Source organism: Myodes glareolus, chromosome 2 (genome assembly GCF_982192425.1).
Source record: "Myodes glareolus chromosome 2, mMyoGla1.1, whole genome shotgun sequence".
Lineage (NCBI taxonomy): Eukaryota > Metazoa > Chordata > Mammalia > Rodentia > Cricetidae > Myodes > Myodes glareolus.
The window spans coordinates 81,543,172-81,563,406 of NC_142027.1; the positions used below are offsets into that span (position 1 = coordinate 81,543,172).

Below are 20,235 nucleotides of genomic sequence, written 5' to 3' on the forward strand. Positions count from 1 at the left end.
TGTTAGGCTTGAATACCTGTGAAATAAAGACAGTGTAACGATGAGGTGCAGAATAAATATTTCACAGTGTTGCTACATTCAGGGAATGAATGCAGGAATCTGATCAGCCTTGGTTTGTCTTCTGGGTACCTGACAAGAGCTCCAACTTTAAACTGGATTCTTAAGACAAATGCTTGTGTGTTATCACACCATTTCTTGTCTCCATTCTCCTTCTCCAAGTTGGTCCAGGAAGTTCCTGAACTACATCCCAAGGGGATTGACTGCTCAGGAAGATAGACTGGATTTCAACAGATGATTACTTCAGGGTGAGACTTCCCCCAATGGATAATTGCTTTAATCTGTAAAAAGAATCTTCTAAATTCCCTATTCAAAAGATCAAATGAATGATTTAGCTCTAAGATGAGACCTGGATACACATCCTACCTCAACTCATCTACTTTGACCATCATATCTGGTTTTCTGTATCGAATCTGTCTTGTGTTCAACCCTGGCAAACACATCTGTGCTCAGGCCATGCTAATAACTTTATTCTTTTAACTCTAAAGCATTGTAGCCACATTACCCCTCAGACTGAGCATGGTACCAACATTTAGTCACTTTTCCCAGCCCAAGGATTTCCACCCATACCTACACAACCTCCAGTCTTGTCCAGGATGCATATCCTTGTTCCTGTCAAATTTGCTGAGTACATACCAGACACACAATTAAAAAGGTACATATTTACATGACTCATTATTGAAAGACAAACAATATAAAATATCAAACAAATATGCTTCCCTATAAAAACAGCAATCCTAGATAAACGCTCTCCAGTGAGAAATGTCTACTTCTAACCAGTACAAATTCTTAAGTAGCAATCATAAAAGATAACAGAATTTCAAGGTGGTTTATAAAAGCAGAAACAAATAGACCAATGAACTTGCAACAGTAATAAGTGTGTCCAAGACCCCAAAATCCTATAGCTAAATAAAATGGTGTTGATGATCCAGAATTCAGGTTTGATATAGAAAACTAAAGCTTTTTTGAAGATGGAATTGAAATATTCAAAAACCTAGATTAACATATCATGGGGGGAAGTTCATCAAGTTGAAGATCAGGTCTTACAGGTAAATATTCATCAATAGATCACAGAAACAGTGAATATAAAAAAATTAAAAAGGTACAGGAAATGAACATTCAAGAACTTGTGGTACAAAATGAAAAGGACAAATCTCTTAAATATAATATTAGCTCAGGGAGAATATTCTCAGGTCAATTGTATAGATGAGGCCCTGAGCAAGATTGCAGAAGAAAACTTTCTCAAATTAAAGAAACACATATCTATACAGATACAAAAAGTACATAGAACATCAAATAGACAAGACCAAAAAAACTCTCCCCATCTTATACTAAAGTTAAAACACTAAGTATAAAGAATAAAGAAAGAGTATTGGAATCTGATAAAGGGAAATCATAAGACATGTATAAATAAAACCCAACAGAAAAACATCTTTATCAATGATGACTTAAATCTAGGAGGGTCAATAATGTACTCTACATACTAAAATATGATAGATGCCAATCTAGACTATTTTACCCAGCAAAAGTATCTGACATTCTTATGGGAAAAATAAAACACTTTCTATAATACAAACATGCTAAAAAGAATTAATATTCACCAAAGCACCTGCATGGAGAACACTGAAAGCAATGCTACAGAATAGAGAAAGCAATAAACATAGCTGAGATACTTTAGAAAGAAACTAAATGAAGATTATATTCCTGAAACACAAAGCATGACTAAAAAGAAAAACAGCAACATTATGATGGTAATCAACATAATTTTATTTTATTTTATTTTTTATGGCATTTAAATTTATTTTTTTCATTTTATTTTATTTTTATTTTTTTCTCAAAGTTTATTAAAATATAAAAGTTTCCATTTCTGCCCCTCCTCCCAACACCCTCCCACTCCCCCCACTCCCTCTCCTCTTCCATCTCCATCCCTAAGAGCAGTCAGGGTTTCCTGCCCTGTGGGAAGTTCAAGTTCCTCCCCCCTCCCTCCAGGTCCAGGAAGGTGAGCATCCAAACAGACTGGATTCCAAAAATCCAGTATATGCAGAGGAAACTAGTCCCAGTGTCATTGTCAATGGCTTTTCAGAAAGACCCCATGCCAGCCACATTCAGAGAATCCGGCCTCATTCAGAGAATCTGGTTGGATCACGTGCTCGTTCAGTTCCAGTCCAACTGGCCTTGGTGAACTCTCATTAGTTCAGTCCCCTTGTATCAGTGAGTGATCGCACCCCTCGCGGTCCTGATTTCCTTTTTCATGTAATATTATTGGCCATAGCTCTGAAATCAATCAACAGACACACTTTAGGCAAATGGATAAGGAAATACAATCCATTTTTCATTATACACAAGAAACCCATCTTTAAAGACAGACACTGCCTTAAAATTTAATGATTTATAAAAGTACACCAAGCATATGGAACAAGCATTGAAGTAAGCATTCATATCTAAATATCAGACAAAATAAGTACCAAACTGAAACTGGTCATAAGAAAATAGGTCCCTGTATTCTAATAAATGGAACAATTAAGAAGACATTTCAACTCTAAACTACATATACACCCAATTTTGGTGTACATAATTTTATAAAAGACATACTTTTAGAATAAAAATCACAAATTAACACCCACTTAATAATACTAGGCTATTTCAATATCCCATCTTCTCTAATTTATTGTCAATCTGTGTGAAAACAAACAGAAAACATGAAAATTAAATGACATTATATATGAAATGGACTTAACTGATATACACAGAATATTTCTCCCAAATATCAGAGAATATGTACATGGAAGTTTTTCTAAAATAGAGCAATCCTTGAAAATAAAACAGAATAAATCATAATAAATTTATAAAAACTGAATTAACTCCATTAGTTATATATTATCAAAATGCAATAAACTAAAAATATCCAGTAATTACCCAGACTCAAGATTAAACCACTCATTGCTGAAGATGAAAGTGTCAAAGAAGAAGAAAAAATATACATAAATTCTATAAATAAGTGAAAAGGAAACCACAACACAACAGAACCTCTGGACCACATTAAAAGCAGTCCTGTAAAAGAAATTGACAGCTCTAAGTGCCTTTGTTTTAAATTCTGAGAGACTGAAAATAAATGACTTGATGCAATTCAAGCAGAGAAAAACCAAACTAATCTCAAACTCAGTGATGTCAAGAAATAATAAAAATCAGATGATAAAAGAATGACCTAGAAACAAAGAAGCAGTACAAAGAATCAATGAATCTAAGAGCTTGTTCTTTAACAGCATAAATATGATTGATAGATCCTTGACCTAACTACCAAAAAAAGTGAAGAGATGACCCAACTTAACAGAACCAGGAATAAATAAGGAAAAGTTTCAATGAACAGTAAATAATATCAGAATATTATAAGGGAAATCTTTAAAGTCTTGTATTCCATTAAGTCAGAAAATCTTAATGAAGTACATGAATTTTGAGATTCAACTTATCTACCAAACATAAACCAGGAAGGATTCAACAGCCTAAACAGACCCATAGCCAATAAGGTGATTGAAACAATAATCAAAAGCCTTTTTCCAAAATCCCCCAAAGAACAAAAACGAAATCAAATCAAACTAAACCAAACAACAACAAAAACTCAAAAATAGCACCAAATAGATTTACCTTGAAATTCTACCACATGTTAAAGATGCACTGCAACAAAGTCCTCTTAAAGTCTTCAGAAAATTATCTTTTTACTGTAGGCATGGCAATAACTTGGATCTGTACTTTCATCATTAAAGAAAGATACAATCATTTAGATAAAATATTTATTAATTGATTAACAACTTTACCACAAAAGGAAACAAGTAGTTCAAAATAATTATAAAGCAACATGGAAATGTCAGAATTTTGTCCTCCATTGATTGTTCTGTTGATTCAAATGAAAAGACTCTTGTTATCAAAAGCAATTTCTAAATATCTATTACACTTTTATCAGATAACTGATTTAAATAAAAAACATAAGACTTAGTAATATCTTATGCCAGTACTTATGACTGATATATATTGAGACAACATTATGTATATTTTCTTTGTTTCAAATATTGCCTCATGGATTATCATTTGGAAAATAACTACCTTTATAATAGAAAAACATTTTGAACTGTAGTGGTTAAGAATGCTTCAAAAGGCAACACCTGTTTACTCTTGGTTGAACTGCAAACTAGTTCAGCCACTATGGAAATCGGTGTGGTTAATTCTTTAAAAGGTAAAAGTAAATCTAACATAGGATATAGCTGTGACACTTCTTGTCATATTCTTTTTTTAATTTATAAAAGTTTCCATTTCCGCCCCTCCTCCCAACACCCTCCCACTTCCCCCACTCCTTCTCATCCTCCCTCTCCATCCCTAAGAGCAGTCAGGGTCTGCTGCCCTGTGGGAAGTTCAAGTTCCTCCCCCCTCCCTCCAGGTCCAGGAAGGTGAGCATCCAAACAGACTGGATCCCAAAAATCCAGTATATGCAGAGGAAACAAGTCCCAGTGTCATTGTCAATGGCTTTTCAGAAAGACTCCAGGCTAGCCACATTCAGAGAATCCGGCCACATTCAGAGAATCTGGTTGGATCACGTGCTCGTTCAGTTCCAGTCCAACTGGCCTTGGTGAATTCTCATTAGTTCAGTCCCCTTGTATCAGTGAGTGAACGCACTCCTCACGGTCCTGCCTTTCTTGTTCAGGTCCAAGGAGAGATTCCCCAGATTGTTCTCTGGACAGAGGAGAGGGTGCCTGAACCAGCCTTGTTCCATAACCATACTGATGAATATTTTGCATATCACCATAGAATCTTCCTCTGGCGATGGATGGAGATTGAGACAGAGACCCACAATGGAACACTGGACTTAACTCCCTAGATCCAAACGAGAAGCAGAAGGAAAGAGAACGTGAGCAAAGAAGGCAAGACCAGAGGGAACCTTCACCCGTTGATGGATGGAGATTGAGAGAGAGACCCACACTGGAGCACTGGACTGAGGCCCCAAGGTCTAAATGAGGAGCAGAAGGTTGGCATATTCTTAAAGTACTATGTATCCTACTACAGAGATAGTACATATTCCTAATGTGCTGAATAACCTACTTCACAGATCCTTGCTCATCCGTATTGATCGTTGCTCTATTCACAAGATCTAGGAAATGAAAACAACTAAACGTCTTTCAGCTAATGAAAATATAGTAAATACACATTATGGAATCTTCTTCAGTTGTAAATAAATATGAAATCATGAGGTTTTTTTAATACATTATTGGTGTAGGAGGTCCTTCTGTAATTGTGTTGCTTTTATTGGTTGAATAAAGAAGCTTCCTTGGCCTTTTGATAGGGCAGCAGCTTAGATAGGCAGGGAGACAGAATGAAATGCTGGGAGAAAGAAGGGCACCATAGTTCTCCTGCCTGAGATGGACGCTGGTTAGACTCATGCTTGTAAGCCACAGTAAAGTGGCGATATACATTAATGGAGATGGGTTAAACTAATATGTAAGAGTTAGCCAATAAGGTGTTAGAGATAATGGGTCAGGCAGTATTTAAATGAATACAGTTTCTGTGTGGTTATTTTGAGGTTAAGCTAGCTGGGCGGAGGGGTGTAGCCTGCTCCTTCTACAACACATTATGAAATTTAGTTCATCTATAATTAAAAATGAAATTATCTGACTTTTGTTTTAGTTGTGAGATTTTTTAATTATTGCTTTTATTTACTGACATTGTAGCTCTGTTTATGTTGTATAGTTCATTTCAATTTAACTTTGATTGGTTGCATATATCAATAAATTAATCCATTTATTTTAATTTTTCTCCTTGGTTGAGTACAGATTTTTATGATTCTCTGAATTTTCTCATTTCTAATATTACAATTTGAGCCCTAATTTTATCAATTTGGACCCCTCTTTCTATTACCTTTGGCTGATCTGGCTAAATATTGCCAATCTAGTGACATTTTTTCAAAGAACAAATTCTTTTTTTAATTGATTCTTTATTTTTTTAGTTTTGCTGTTAATATTTTACTGATTTCAGTCCTGAGTTTGATCATTTTTCCCATATACTTTTTGGGTGTCATTTATTCTTTGTTTTCTAAAGCTTTTAATTGTATTATTAAGTTATTGATATGAAATATCTTCAGTTTTTTTTACATAGTCACTTGTTGCTATGTATTTGCCTCTTAGAAGTTTCTTGTTTCATTGGCTTGTGTTTGTTTTCATTTTCATCAAAGATTAGATGGGATGGGGAAGAAGATGTGAATAAGGGAAGGAATATAGAGCGATACAGCTAAAATTAGTGGAAATTTTTAGGGGTAATATGAAAATATAATAGAGTAGATCCTCCTAAAATATATACATTTATGAAGGTAATTTAAATGAAGTGATATGATAAAGAAAATGGGGGAGAGAGAGCTTCAACTGGATATCTCTTTTTACCCTGTGAAATTTTGAGATCCAGGAATGGGATACATCTAATTGAGTTGTTGGCCAAATGTAAACACCCAAACAATCTCTGATATTTGCCTAGACTATAAGTTACTCTCCACCAACAGCAAGGTCTTTTGTTTGTTTTTTGTTTAATTTTGTTTTTAGTGACAAGATTTCTCTATAACTTTGGAGCCTGTCTGGAACTAACTCTTGTATACCATGTTGATTTCAAACACTCAGAGACCTGCCTGCCTCTGTCTACTGAGTACTGGGATTAAAGACATATGCCACCACCACCTGAGGACAGCAAGGTCTTATTGCTAAACATGATGTCTTCACAACTCATTGAACATGGAGAATTAGGTCTGGTGTCTATGTATCCCTTTCCCCACTGTGTGCTAGAGTCTTTGATACAAAAAGGCTCACTGCAAGCTAACAAACACAAACTCAGTCACAAACCTTTTAATTTATATTTGTGTCTTGTCTGTAAGATATGCTAGTGCAATAGTGGCACAAAACTTGTAGTAGTAACCAACCAAAATCAAACTGCTAGCGTTAGCAGGAAACAGAGACTAGATAGCACATGAATACAGGGTAAACTAAAAACCTTTCCCATGAAAAGAATGTCACAATAAAATAACTCCTAATAACATTCTGCTATACTCATAAATCAATGTCTTGCATAGCTATCACGAGAGAAGCTTCTTCTTGAAGGAGATGGGAACAAATACATAGACCCACAGCCAGAGATTATTAAGAGAATGAGATACCTTGAAACACTGAACCCTAAATAGTATGCCTCAACCAAATACCTTTGTTCAGAGTTCAGGGAACTGTGGCAAATAGGAGACAGAAATATTGTAAGTGCCAGTGTTAGTGTTGTCATAGTCTGGTGTTAGGTTTTGTCCTATGTATTATTATTATCCCATAGAAGCCTGATCATTTACTAAAGAGATTAAAAGTGGTGGATCTGGATGGAAGAAAAGATGGGCAGTAACTTTGAGAAGTTGATGAAGGAAATATTGTAATTAGGATACATTATATTAGAAAATATCTGTTTTCAATATAGAGAAAAAAGATGTATGAACAAAAAATTATTATTTATTTTTTAAAAAAATCTTTTCTTATTTTACATTCTCAGTTCCCATTCCCTCTACTCCTCTTGTTACCCCCATCTTCTTCCCATCCCACTCCCATTCACTCCACAGAGAGGGTAAGTTTTCTTATGAGGAGTCAATAAAGTGTGGCATATCACTTTGAGGAATGATTAAGACCCTTGTTCCTATATCTAGGCTGAGCAAGGTATCCCTACAAAGAAAATGGGATCCAAAATACCAATCCAAACACTAGGAATAAATCCTGGTACCACTGCGAGTGACACTGAAGACTACCTAAGCCACATAACTGTTAGCCACATTCAAAGGGTCTAGTTTCTTTTATTACATTCACTTTCAATTCTTTGATTAGTGTTACCCCAAGATATTTTATGTTATTTGTGCTTATTGGAAAGGGTGATGTTTCTCTGATTTCTTTCTCAGTCCTTTTATCATACAATTTATATATAGGAGAGGTACTGGCTTTTTTTTTTGAGTTAGTCTTGTATCCTGCTGAAGGTGTTTATCAGGTGTAGGAGTTCCCTTGTAGAATTTTTGGAGTCACTTATTTATACTATCATATAATGTGCAAATAATAAAAGTTTTATGTCTTCTTTTTCAATTTGTATTCCCTTGATCCCCTTTGGTTTTCTTATTGCTCTAGCTAGAACTTTGAGTCCTATATTGAATAGATAAGCAGAGAGTTGATTAACCTCATTTTGTTCCTGATTTTAGTGGAATATATTTGAGTTTATCTCCATTTAATTTTATGTTGACTGTCGACTTGCTATATTATAGTTTTTATTATGTTTAGATCTTTTCCTTGTATCCCTGATTGCTCCAAAACTTGTATCATAAATGATTATTGGATTTTGCTGAAGACTTTATCAGAAACTCATGATATGATAATTCTTTCAGTTAATTTATATGTTGGATTACATTGACAGATTTTTATGAGTTTTTCCATCTCTGCATCACTAGGATCAAACCATCTTAATCATGATGGATGATTTTTTGATATGTTCTTAGATTTGGTGTGGAAATATTTTATTGGGTACTTTTGCATCAATGTTCATTAGGTAGATTGGTCTGTAATTTCATTCTTAGATGAGTCTTTGTGTGATTACAGTATCAGGGTAATATTAGCCTCATAAAAACAGTTTAACAATGTTTCTTCTGTTTCTATTAGGTCAAACAATTTGAGGAGTGTAGGTGTTATTAGCTCTTTGACGAAGTTATGGTAGAATTCTGTGCTAATAAAATCTGATCTTGGGTATTTTTGTTTGGGAGACTTTTGATGACTGTTTCTACTTCTTTAGGGGCTATAGTTCTATTAAAATTGTTTATCTGGTCTTGATTTAATTGTGATATGTGGTACCTGTCCAGAAAAATGTCCATTTCTTTTAGATTTTCAATTTTGTAGAGTATAGATTTTCTTAATATGTCCTAATGATTCTCTGGATTTCCTCATTGTCTGTTGCTATTTCCCCCTTTTCATTTCTGATTTTCTTAATTTGAATATTCCCTCTCTGCCTTTTGGTTAGCTTGGATAATGGTTTGTCTATCTTGTTGATTTTCTCAAAGAACCAGCTGTTTGTTTCATTGCTTCTTTGCACTGTTTTCTTTGTTTCTATTTTTATTTTTTTAATTTCTGTTTTTACATATTTATTTGTTTATTTCTGCTTTGTTGAAAATGATTCCAGACTTTGTATTTGAAAGTACTCTAAGCTCACCCCAATTCTTTTGTTATAGTTTGAGCAATCCAGGAAGCTATAGCTTCCAAACATTCAATTTTGTTGCTTCAAAATAGCAATCTGTAAAGTTCTCTTTCAGAAAGAGATTATATTTTCTGGACGGAAACATCTCTTCTATCGCTATCACTCTTCAATAATATCATATGCCTGGAAATGCCACTTCCCCTGTGCTGTGTGACAGGTCGTTCATTCCATTTGCTTTGAAGAATAAACATCATAGTTTTCTCAATTCAAGTTCTCTGACATTCTAAATTAAATTCAAGTTGTATTCAGCCTCCTCAAAATTGTTTCAGAAGCAAGTATTCATGTATAAATCTCCTCACTCAAAGCAATTTACCTTTGAATTTATAAATCTTCAGAGCAGCAGCATTTAGAAACATTAAAATTTCACTCATGTGACACTGGTATGTTTTGTAAGAATACTTTGCTTGAGTCATTTTATGTAAGTTGATGAAAGAATGTCCTGTTTGATTTGGAGATTCTCTACACTGTTACACATTCATTTATTTCTCCAGCTTTACTGTTACAGAATTAACACATAAAATTAGTAAGTTAGCAAGTACAATCTGATGTTATGTGATTTTTTATATATAAAAACTTTGTGATTACAACAATGAAGCTAATTGACATACCTTCTTTGATACTTCATTTTGTGAGTGTATACAGTGTCAGTTCTTCAATTCTCTTCTTTCATACAAATAACAAATTGATTATTAATTGTAATCATGATGTGGCAAAATAGGATTCCAGATAATTTTTTACTTCTGCCCTCAATTTGATTATTTCTTGTGATCCACTACTCCTGGGTGAGTTTGCTTCTTTTTGTTCTAGAGCGTTCAGGTGTGCTGTTAAGTCACTAGTGTGAGATTTCTCTAATTTCTTTATATAGGTACTTAGTGCTATGAACTTTCCTCTTAGCACTATTTTCGTAGTTTCCTATAGTTTTGGGTATGTTATGCATTCATTTTTGTTGAATTTTAGGAATGTTTTAATTTCTTTCTTTATTTCTTCCTTGAGCAAGGGGTTATTTGACTGGAGCACTGTTCAATTTCCTTGAGTCTGTAGGCTTTCTGCAATTTGTGTTGCTGCTGAATTCTAACTTTAAGTCATTGTGATCCAATAAGCTATAGGGGGTTATTCCAATTTTTTTTGTATTTGTTGAGGTTTGTTTTGTTACCAAGTATGTGGTCAATTTTAGAGAAGGTTCTATGAAGTGCTGAGAAGTACGCATATTCTTTTGGATTTGGGAGAAATATTCTATAGATATCTGTTAAGTTCATTTGAGTCATGACATCTGTTAGTTCTCTTATTTCCATGTTATGTTTCTGTCAGGCAGACCTGTCCATGGGTGAGAGTGGGATTTTGAAGTCTTTTACCATTGGTGTGTGGTATTTGATATGTGATTTAAGCTTTAGTAATGTTTCTTTAAAATATGTTGTTGTTCTTGTATTTGTGGCATAGATGTTCAGGAATTGAAACTTCCTCTTGATAGATTTTTTTACTGTTATGACTCTGAAGTGTCCTTCTCCATCTCATTTGATTTTCATTTGAAGTTAATTTTGTTAGATATTAGGATAGCTACAACCACTTGCTTCTTAGGTACATTTGATTGGAAAATCGTCTCCCAACCCTTCACTCTGAGCTAATGTCTATCTTTGAGGGAGGTATGTTTCTTGTATGCAGCAAAAGAATGAGTCCTATTTTTGTATCTATTCTATAAGCCTGTATCTCTTTTTTGAGACCTCAGTGTTTCTCTGTATCATTGTAGCTTGCCCTGGAACTAGTTCTTGTAGACCAGGCTGCCCTTGAACTCACAGAGATCCATCTGTTAGAGATCCTGAGTACTGGAATTAAAGGTGTATGCTACCACCATTTGGCTTGTAGCTTGTGTCATTTATAAGTGAATAGAGTCCAATGATATTAAGAGATATTAATGACCAGTGATTGTTAATTCCTGCTATTTTTCAGTGGGAGTGTTTGTGTGTTTCCCTTCTTTGGGGTTTGCTGTGTGTGGTTATCTGTTCCTTGTCTTTCTGTAGGTACCATTAACTTTATTTGTTTGGGGTTTTCATTCTAGTACTCTCTGAAAGGCAGGATATGTGGATAGGTATGTTTAAATCTGGTTTTGTAATGTAATAGCTTGTTTTCTCCATCTATAGTGATTGAAAGTTTAAACAAATATTTAAAAATTATTTCTTAGTTACTATTAATACCCAATATTCACTTTGTAGTGAGTTGTTTAGCTTACACTTGTTTGTGTGTCTTTTGTTGATGTTTTCCAGCTTTAATTCATAATCATATAGGATGCAAGATGTTATTTCACGTTTTGTGCATGTATTACAATTTGCTTTTTTGTCCTAATATGTTGAAAGTTCCACCTACTGATAAGAAGACAACAATAGTCCTTAGAATTTTGGTTTTCTTCTCTTTTATACCTGGTGGCTACTCTGCTATGAGACAGAAAGCATGAATTTTTCTATTAACAACATCCTTAGATTTAGAGAGAGAAACGTGCTCCAACTCCAAAGCTGTCTTTGATTTTTTTAATTGTGTCAGGATTACACATTTTCTGAGAGGTAAAGAGATAAAGAGTATAGATGTTTAGACAGCGAGATTTTATACTGCAGAGAATATTGGTACCATAGATCAGATTTTTCTTTGGTAGCTTTTCTTCTGTATGGTTTTACTTTCTTTTTAGATGTATGCATGTTCAAGGTCTGCTATTTCTTTAAGTTATTTCTCTCTCTCTTCCTGTAGAGACAAAAATCAGAATCCCGCCTAGACCCTTGTGAGTTTTCATTACAACCTAGTAGAATTGTTATATTGGTTGATAAGCTATCATTTCTCCATAGTAAGAGGCATCTCTTGTTTGAATTGAATCTTAATTAATTTTGATAATGTCCATAGCTGTTCTTCTCCTGTGGAAACAAAAGCAAAACCTCTTTACCAACATAGCAAATATCCTGGTTTTCGTTCTGAAGTCAACACATCATTGAAATACCCAGGCTAATTTAACTCAGAAGTTTTTTCTATTGTCCAATGTCTCCACTGTTGTTGTTCCTTTCTCATTAGTATTAAGAATATTCAAGGTTAATAAGGCATTATGCATTCTATCTCTGTGGGGGGGTGTCTTGTTTCCCCCTACCTGTTATTAAGCATTTTATTTTTTTGAAGAAAATAGTTTATTCTGAGCTAAATATGAATGACTAACAGTTCAGGGAAATGCATTCAAGTTAACCAAAATTACATGTTACGTGAAGTTGCATAGTTATGGCACAAAAGAAGTCATAAATTAACTCCTGTCCCAGTTACATTGACAGAATCAGCAGTTAATTTCCAGATTAGCAGAGCAATCTAGACAAGACTAATGTGTCATTTTTTGTAATTTTTAAAATTTATTTATTTATTTAATTATTTTTTTTTCAGCCATCTTTTCTAAATTTCCATACCAGTCCCAGTTTTCATTTCTTCCCTTCTTCCTGCTCCCCTGACCATTATGGGGCTTGTGAGAAACCTGGCACTAGGAAAATTTCCAGGAATTCACAAGGATGACCCCAGCGAAAACCCTAAGCATTCTAGACAATGCAATGGATATGTGTAGAAGTTATTCAAAAAATAATAATATTAAACATTCATTTTTATTTATGACTTTCACACTAATAGTTTTGAAAGGATGGAACTCTTTGTAAAATTTGCTCCCCATCACACCCATCACTAATATTTGTTGAGTAGAATGCCATTCAATAACAAATTCTCATCTCTTTCTATACAGAGACTCAGGACACACATAAATATATTACATAATCTAAATATTCATTGATCCATTCACTGCGGATTGAGTAGGACAGTGAGATTATAAGGCTCCTAATTTTTTCTTTTGTATAGATATGTTACATGTAAATAGCATAATCCTCTTGGCTAGTTCCTGAAACATCCCTCAGATTATAGAAACCCTGAAAATGAGGTCAAGGTCACAGTCTTCCATTTGTTTTGAAATTCAGTCTGCTTGGATTTGTCAGCATGGATGACCTGGAGTCTGAATGTACATTACAACAAAACCTCTACATCAACCTGTGACTGGAGTACAACTTCTGACTAGATCAGCATTTCAATATATCAATTTGGACCCTGGTGGGGCCCAACACTAAATAATGGGATATGTATCATCCTTTATATCTCTCAAATCACATTCTGAAATAATGCAGAACCCTCCTTAGTGTCTTTGGACATCCTGTGATTACAGATGTGGTGATGGTCATGTGTTTATTTATCTAAAGTTCAGAACTGAGCTATCTCAGAGCAGCCAAGTCATGAGAAATTTCCAAGGCTTTTTCTCTGTAGATTTAGACATGAGGGATCAATTAGAGGAAAAGGGGGAGCATGTCAAGCTTGGTGATTCAAAGTTATGCATATAAAATAAAACATTTGTCATTGTCTTTCAGCAATATACTCTGTGAGAAATATTCTACATTTCATTTAAAATAATTAGTAAGAAATGATGTTTTATACAAACAATGAACATGTAAATATTTCAGGAGAGTTAATGATGTTATGTTGGTTTCACCATGCATAAGAAGAAAGACTAGTAGATAATTCTTGAAAGTTTCTTTCTGTTATTTTAGTGGAAGAAGGGACTCTTGTTCATTTGAGGATACTGCACAGAGAGACTATCTTTGGCATACCTGGCAGGAGACATGAAAAAAATGGGGAGCTGAAGATTTCTCAGGATCCAGAGACTGTCTGCAGGGAGTGACTGTGTCATAAAGGTACCTTTTCTCACAAATACAAGCACAAGTATAAGATCCTTGGATAGACTAAGATCGAGCATAGTTGATCTGGGTTAGGATAGCTAACAAGCAGTTATTGAGAGCACACACCTGCACATTATTTTCCTAGAATCAAACATGAAGTGTAAGATTACTGCAGACTGTGTCCAAAGATGATTAGTGAACATTCCTGAGAGGATGACTGTAATAGTCCTTCCTCTATAGTTAGACCAGTGTTAAAGGCAGTAAATGATAATGCTGATAATATATTCTTTATTATTCACAAGCCATGTTGCAAATGACTGGATATTAAACCTGATGTTGCTAACTTTCTCAGTATGACCATGATAACCTAATCTCTATAAGGATAATGTTTTCTCTCTTTTAATATACACACATGTCAAATATCTACTGTATGTAAGTGTGGTTCCAGTGGGTAGACTGCAGTGAATTCTTAGAGAGGCACTATGTCCAGGTAGACATCCCATTGTCTTCATGTCACCAGTTATCAGTGAGTTTTTTTTTTTTTTTTGGATGCGTGGATTTGTTTTTAAATTCAGATAAGTTTTCAGATGTTCTTATTCCATCTAAGTAGTCTTCTCTGCCTGGTTCCCAGAGTAACTCCTTTCTGAGCATGACATCCTTTGAGGTCTAGAAATGTACCAAAGAACACACTACTCTCCTTGCTTTGTCTTCTTATCAGATAAGATTCCAAGTCCTCTTCTTCACACACAATTGCCCTGCACAGTTACTTATCTCCGTGTATTTGCCTCTTCTAGTTTCCCTCCTAACCTATTTTTTGTTCATCACTTCGTTTAGGGAACTTTACAAAGACTTGCCTATATAGTGCCTATATCATGTGGTCCAAGGTAAGTACCAGCCCAGCTGTCTCTTAGCCTTGTCTACCATGCTTGTTTACAAAATGTAAAAGGAATCTAGAGTTTATAAACATGCACCTGCTCCCTGCCTCCTGAAAACTGCAAACAAATAAATAAACGAAATATAACAATTGAAAAATATGAGTGAGCAGAATAAACAGTGTACACCTATACATTTTCTTTCACCATGCACAAGTTTCTAAGGGCTTCTCACCCCTGACAGTGAAGTACAAAGTTCTGAGCTGCATAAAAGAGAAAACAGTACATATAAGCAAAATTTTACTATTGTGTCATATTTGTATAAAATTTACAATTGTAAGATATAACCATAACTATATATAAATATATATATACACACTTATATATACATACATATATATGGCAATGTGTGACATTTATTGCATTTTGTTGTATAAACACTTTCATTGTGACTGTGTATTCAACTGATATAAGTAAAATTGACAGAAAACAAAATGTCCCTTATTGAAATGAATACACAAATATAACTTATGACTAGTGAAGATCTGAGCATGCACAAAACTTTTTAGTTCTACAACAGTGAATTGTGAGTGGTGGTTATTTTCAGGAAAGACAAAGACTTATTGGAGAATTTTAGAGGCAGATCACAAAGGAACCGACCACTGGGATCTGTGTACAGTATGACCATTTAGAGGAAGAGGGCCAGGAAACAAGTGATGCAGAAGACAAAGGCTTTCTTAGTTTTGAAAGGAGAGATGACCTTGAGCAATAATGATGTTGCATGGAGTTATCTATGAGGAAATGTGAGAGCTGTCTTACTTATGATGCCACCTTGATTTTAAAATGTTGTAGAGATATCTCTGAATTGAGAACTGGGCCAGAGATAAGAGGGAAGAAACATTCAGCTCAGATTTCAAAAAAAGTTTAACAGAAGAATGGTTCTTGGGGAAAAACAATTGAGCACAAGCACTTATTATAAGCTAGTTCCTCTTTATTCTCATTTTCTACTTTATATGTTAAGTATATTTTACTTTCAGGTTAATTTTTCAGGAAAAAGAAAGCAATACATTTTCATGGAGAAATGGAATCAGACCTCAAGTGATTTCACTTTGTTAGGATTGTTTCCACCGAATCAAACAGGCCTTCTACTTTTGCTGTTTATCATCTTCATGTTTTCTGTAGCATTGCTTGGCAACTCAGCAATGATCCACCTCATTCGTGTGGATCCCAGACTCCACACCCCCATGTACTTTCTCCTCAGTCAGCTCTCTCTTATGGACCTGATTCATATTTCTACCACTGTTCCCAAGATGGCATTCAACTTCCTCTCTGGCCAGAAAAGCATTACCTTCCTGGGATGTGGATTTCAAGCATTTTTCTTTATTGCTATGGCAAGTTGTGAGGGCTTGCTCTTGGCCTCTATGGCCTATGACCGCTTTGTGGCCATCTGTCACCCTCTTCATTATCCCATTCGCATGAGCAAAATGATGTGCCTGAAGATGATCATAGGATCTTGGACACTGGGCTCCATTAACTCTTTAGCACATACAGTCTACGCCCTTCACATTCCTTACTGCCATTCTAGGTCCATTAACCATTTCTTCTGTGATGTCCCAGCCATGTTGCCCCTGGCCTGTATGGACACTTGGGTTTATGAGTACATGGTATTTGTGAGCACAAGCCTCTTTCTCCTACTTCCTTTTCTTGGCATCACAGCTTCCTATGGACGGGTTCTTTTTGCTGTCTTTCATATGCGCTCAAAAGAGGGAAAGAAAAAGGCCTTCACCACGTGTTCAACTCACTTAACTGTGGTGACATTTTATTATGCACCTTTTGTCTACACTTATCTTCGACCTAGGAGTCTCCGTTCTCCCACAGATGATAAGATTCTGGCTGTCTTCTACACTATCCTCACCCCAATGCTGAACCCCATCATCTACAGCCTGAGGAATAAGGAAGTCCTGGGGGCTATGACAAGAGTCTTTGGGACATTCTTTTCAACTAAACATTAATCATTTCTTCTCTATTCATATTTTTGTTTCCCTGAAGAATATCAGACTAGTGTCATCTATTGGAAATATAATGTGTGCCACACACATGTCAAACCTTTCTGGCGATTAAGTTAAGATTAAATAGTATGTAATTATTATACACTAGTATAATTATTTGCATGTTCACTTCATAGCATTATAGTAAATGATCTTTACAAATTAGACAACAAATTACTACCCTAACATAACATGACATATTTTATGTTAGGATTGTAAAAATACTATTATAAGTGGTGAAATTCAGACTATCTGAATGGCCCCTTGCAGTAGGGCCAGGATCTATCTCTGGTGCATGATTCATTGCCCTGAGACAACAGGAAGTAATTTTAAGTACATGGCACCCAAATTTCTAAAAGGTAGGGAGGTTGGTCTTGGGTTGCTTGGTGAGTTATGGATGTTTATCATCATATATGGGGGATTGTTTAGATGCTGTTATTGTCCATGGACAGGGAAGTGATGAAGAAAAGGAGATTACATTTTAGAATCTCATTTTGAAAAGAAAAAGGCGGGTTATAGAAATGATAGAATAAAATTGTACATTATTGAATCTTCTTTTAAACTAGAAAAACAACCACTAGTCCTAAATATTTCATATTGGTATGGATTTTTGAATATTGGTGCAGATTTAAGGTTATTTTTGTTACATAATTGATATGTTTCTACACTCATTTATGATATCCTGCATATTGATACAAAGGTGAGTTCTTTTTGTTATATTATAACATGTTTCTATTCTTGTTTAAAATATTGTACTTATACAAATCATTTAAAACCTAAAGTTCTAGCCCTTGAAAGCTATTAAGGATAACAAAGAAAGAGAGGTTAATTGTCAGTCATCTTTGACAACCAAACTTATAATCATGTTACACATGTTTTCACGGTCAAACACAAAGGCATTTTAAATAAATAGACAGTCTTTGAACACTGCAGAGACGGGCAGAATATGACATTTAAAATGTTTTAATAACAGAAGGTGTTTTATGACAGTGAAACATGTCTACCTCAGACAGTGCCAATATACTTTTAAAAAGATTATGGGCATCAAAAAACCTCCATATGGAGGTTACATTTATTGTGGCAATAAAGCTACTGGGCAAGAAAATCTCCTTGCTTTGACTGCTGATAATGTGCTGTCCAAATTAATTGACAATTAATTAATTGTCCAAAGGTGACTCCTGAACTTTGCAAAAAAACAAAGTACAGTCCTTCAAAAATTTTTGCTTCACACAAGTCCTCTCAGATTGTCTAGGCCTGTAGGCTGAAGATGAATGCCCCAATGTTGCAGAGGAATCTTTGAATGACTTTGCAGACAGTCATATGTTTCTGCCACTTTTATAGCTTTGGAATTTGCTTACTCACACTTCCTGTTTAGTCAGGTAATATTTATGCTTCTCATATTTCTAATGATCTTGAAAATTACAAAGTTACTGTTACATTTTCTGATAGAAACTAAATCAAGTACAAAATTTTGAACTTATTAAGATAGGATATATAATAGAGTATTTCTCTAAATTTTGAAAATACTAATAGACTAGACATTGTTAATGCATTTCTTTCGTGATAATTGTTCTTATTATGTAAAGATTTGCTATGTTAGAGTTAAAATCTTTCCCTTTTACTTAGACAAAAGGTTGTAATCTTTGCAGGAGAATTGTTCACACTACTGTGCTATTCTGTCAATAACGTTTACCTTGAATCAGAAGGTGGAGCTAACTATTAGAGAACCAAAATCAGTGATAGATGTTTTGGAAGATGAATGACATATAGAGAGACATGGGAAGTAGTAAGGAAACACTTAGAAAGACATAAAGCCTCTTGGATGAAGAGAAAAGAGAAGAGAGGAGGTCACTGGCTACTTCTCCATTGCTTCTATGACAAATTAGGTTTTAAACCCATATCTAAATGATTTAGATAATAATTTTATTCTCCTTTATAAGATTCAGTGCATCAAGTCTTATGTCAAACCTGTAGGAGAATAAAACCTTCCCAACAAATGTTGTATTTGCATAATCTGGGTACTTTATTCTGAAAGGAAGATTAAACATACTTAAGAGGTCACAAAGAATAAATAATGCTAGAATAATTAACTAAGTTTTTAGAAAATAACACCACAATATTATACAAATTAATAATTAATTATTTATTAATAATTCTCATAGTAATGAACTCAAGTCATGAATAAAAAGACACACACAAAAAGACTTAATAAAATGTCAAACCCAACCTTTTGCTGCCTCCAAGAAACACAACTCATAATCAATGATAGACACAACCTCAGGGTAAAAGGAAGGACAAGGTTTTTCAATCTTTACTAGTTATTTTTCTATTGTCAAAAAGAGACATCATGATTAAGGCAATTCATAAAAATTATTTAATTGATGGTTTGTTTTAAATTTTAGACAGTGAGTTCATGACCATTACAGAGGGAAGCATGCAACAGGCAAGCAGGCATGTTTCTGTAGCACCAGCTGAGAGTTTACATCTGGTCCACAATTTCAAGGCAGAGAGAGAGAGAGACACTGGGCCTCATATGGACTCTTGAAATTTTAAGGCCTAATCTCAATGATACTCTACCTCTAATAATTCAATACTTCTCAATTCTCCTCTAAAGTATTCTATCATTTAGGGAGCAAGTGATCAATTATATAAGCCAATGGGGGCCATTCTCATTCAAACCAACATACAAGCAAAAGGAGTAAGGTAATAAGTAGGCATAACTAACCTAATATCTGACAAAATAAACTTTTAGTCAAAATTAATCAAAAGAGATAAATAAGGACATTTTATACTCATTAAAGAAAAAACCTACCAAGAGGATATAATAATTCTAAGCATATATTCTTGAAAAACAAGCGTGCTATAGTTCATAAAAGAAACAAAATTAAATCTAAAATCACAGGTTGACCCCAACACAGTAATAGAGGGTAATTTCAATGTCTCACTCTCATCAATAAACAGGTTATCTAAGCAAAAACAAATAGAGAAACTTTGGAGTTGAATAACATCTTAAATCAGATACATCTAATAGAATTTATAGAACAGTACACCCAAACATTGAAAAATAAACTTACTCCTCAGAAGCCATGAAAGTTTCTAGAAAATTGGCAATATGTCAGGATGCAGCAATTTTATAGTCATTGCAATAACATTCTATGTACTATCTGACCATAAAAGAACAAACCTAGATATCAAAAATAGAAATGAAGTACAAAAACTTGTACACAGTACTGAATGAAGATTGGGTAG

General features: G+C 34.5%; 1 protein-coding gene across 1 annotated transcript; it reads left to right on the forward strand.

Annotated features, from left to right (window-relative positions):
• Positions 1 to 16,011: 16,011 nt before the first annotated feature.
• On the forward strand, positions 16,012 to 16,950 carry LOC125407525 (olfactory receptor 2L13-like). The gene has a single exon (XM_048445133.3). The coding sequence runs from the start codon at positions 16,012 to 16,014 to the stop codon at positions 16,948 to 16,950; it is 939 nt and encodes a 312-aa protein (XP_048301090.2).
• Positions 16,951 to 20,235: the final 3,285 nt, after the last annotated feature.

Coding starts and splice junctions, on each gene's coding strand:
- LOC125407525 (XM_048445133.3), top strand. CDS start 16,012: ATGGAGAAATGGAATCAGACCTCAAGTGATTTCACTTTGTTAGGATTG.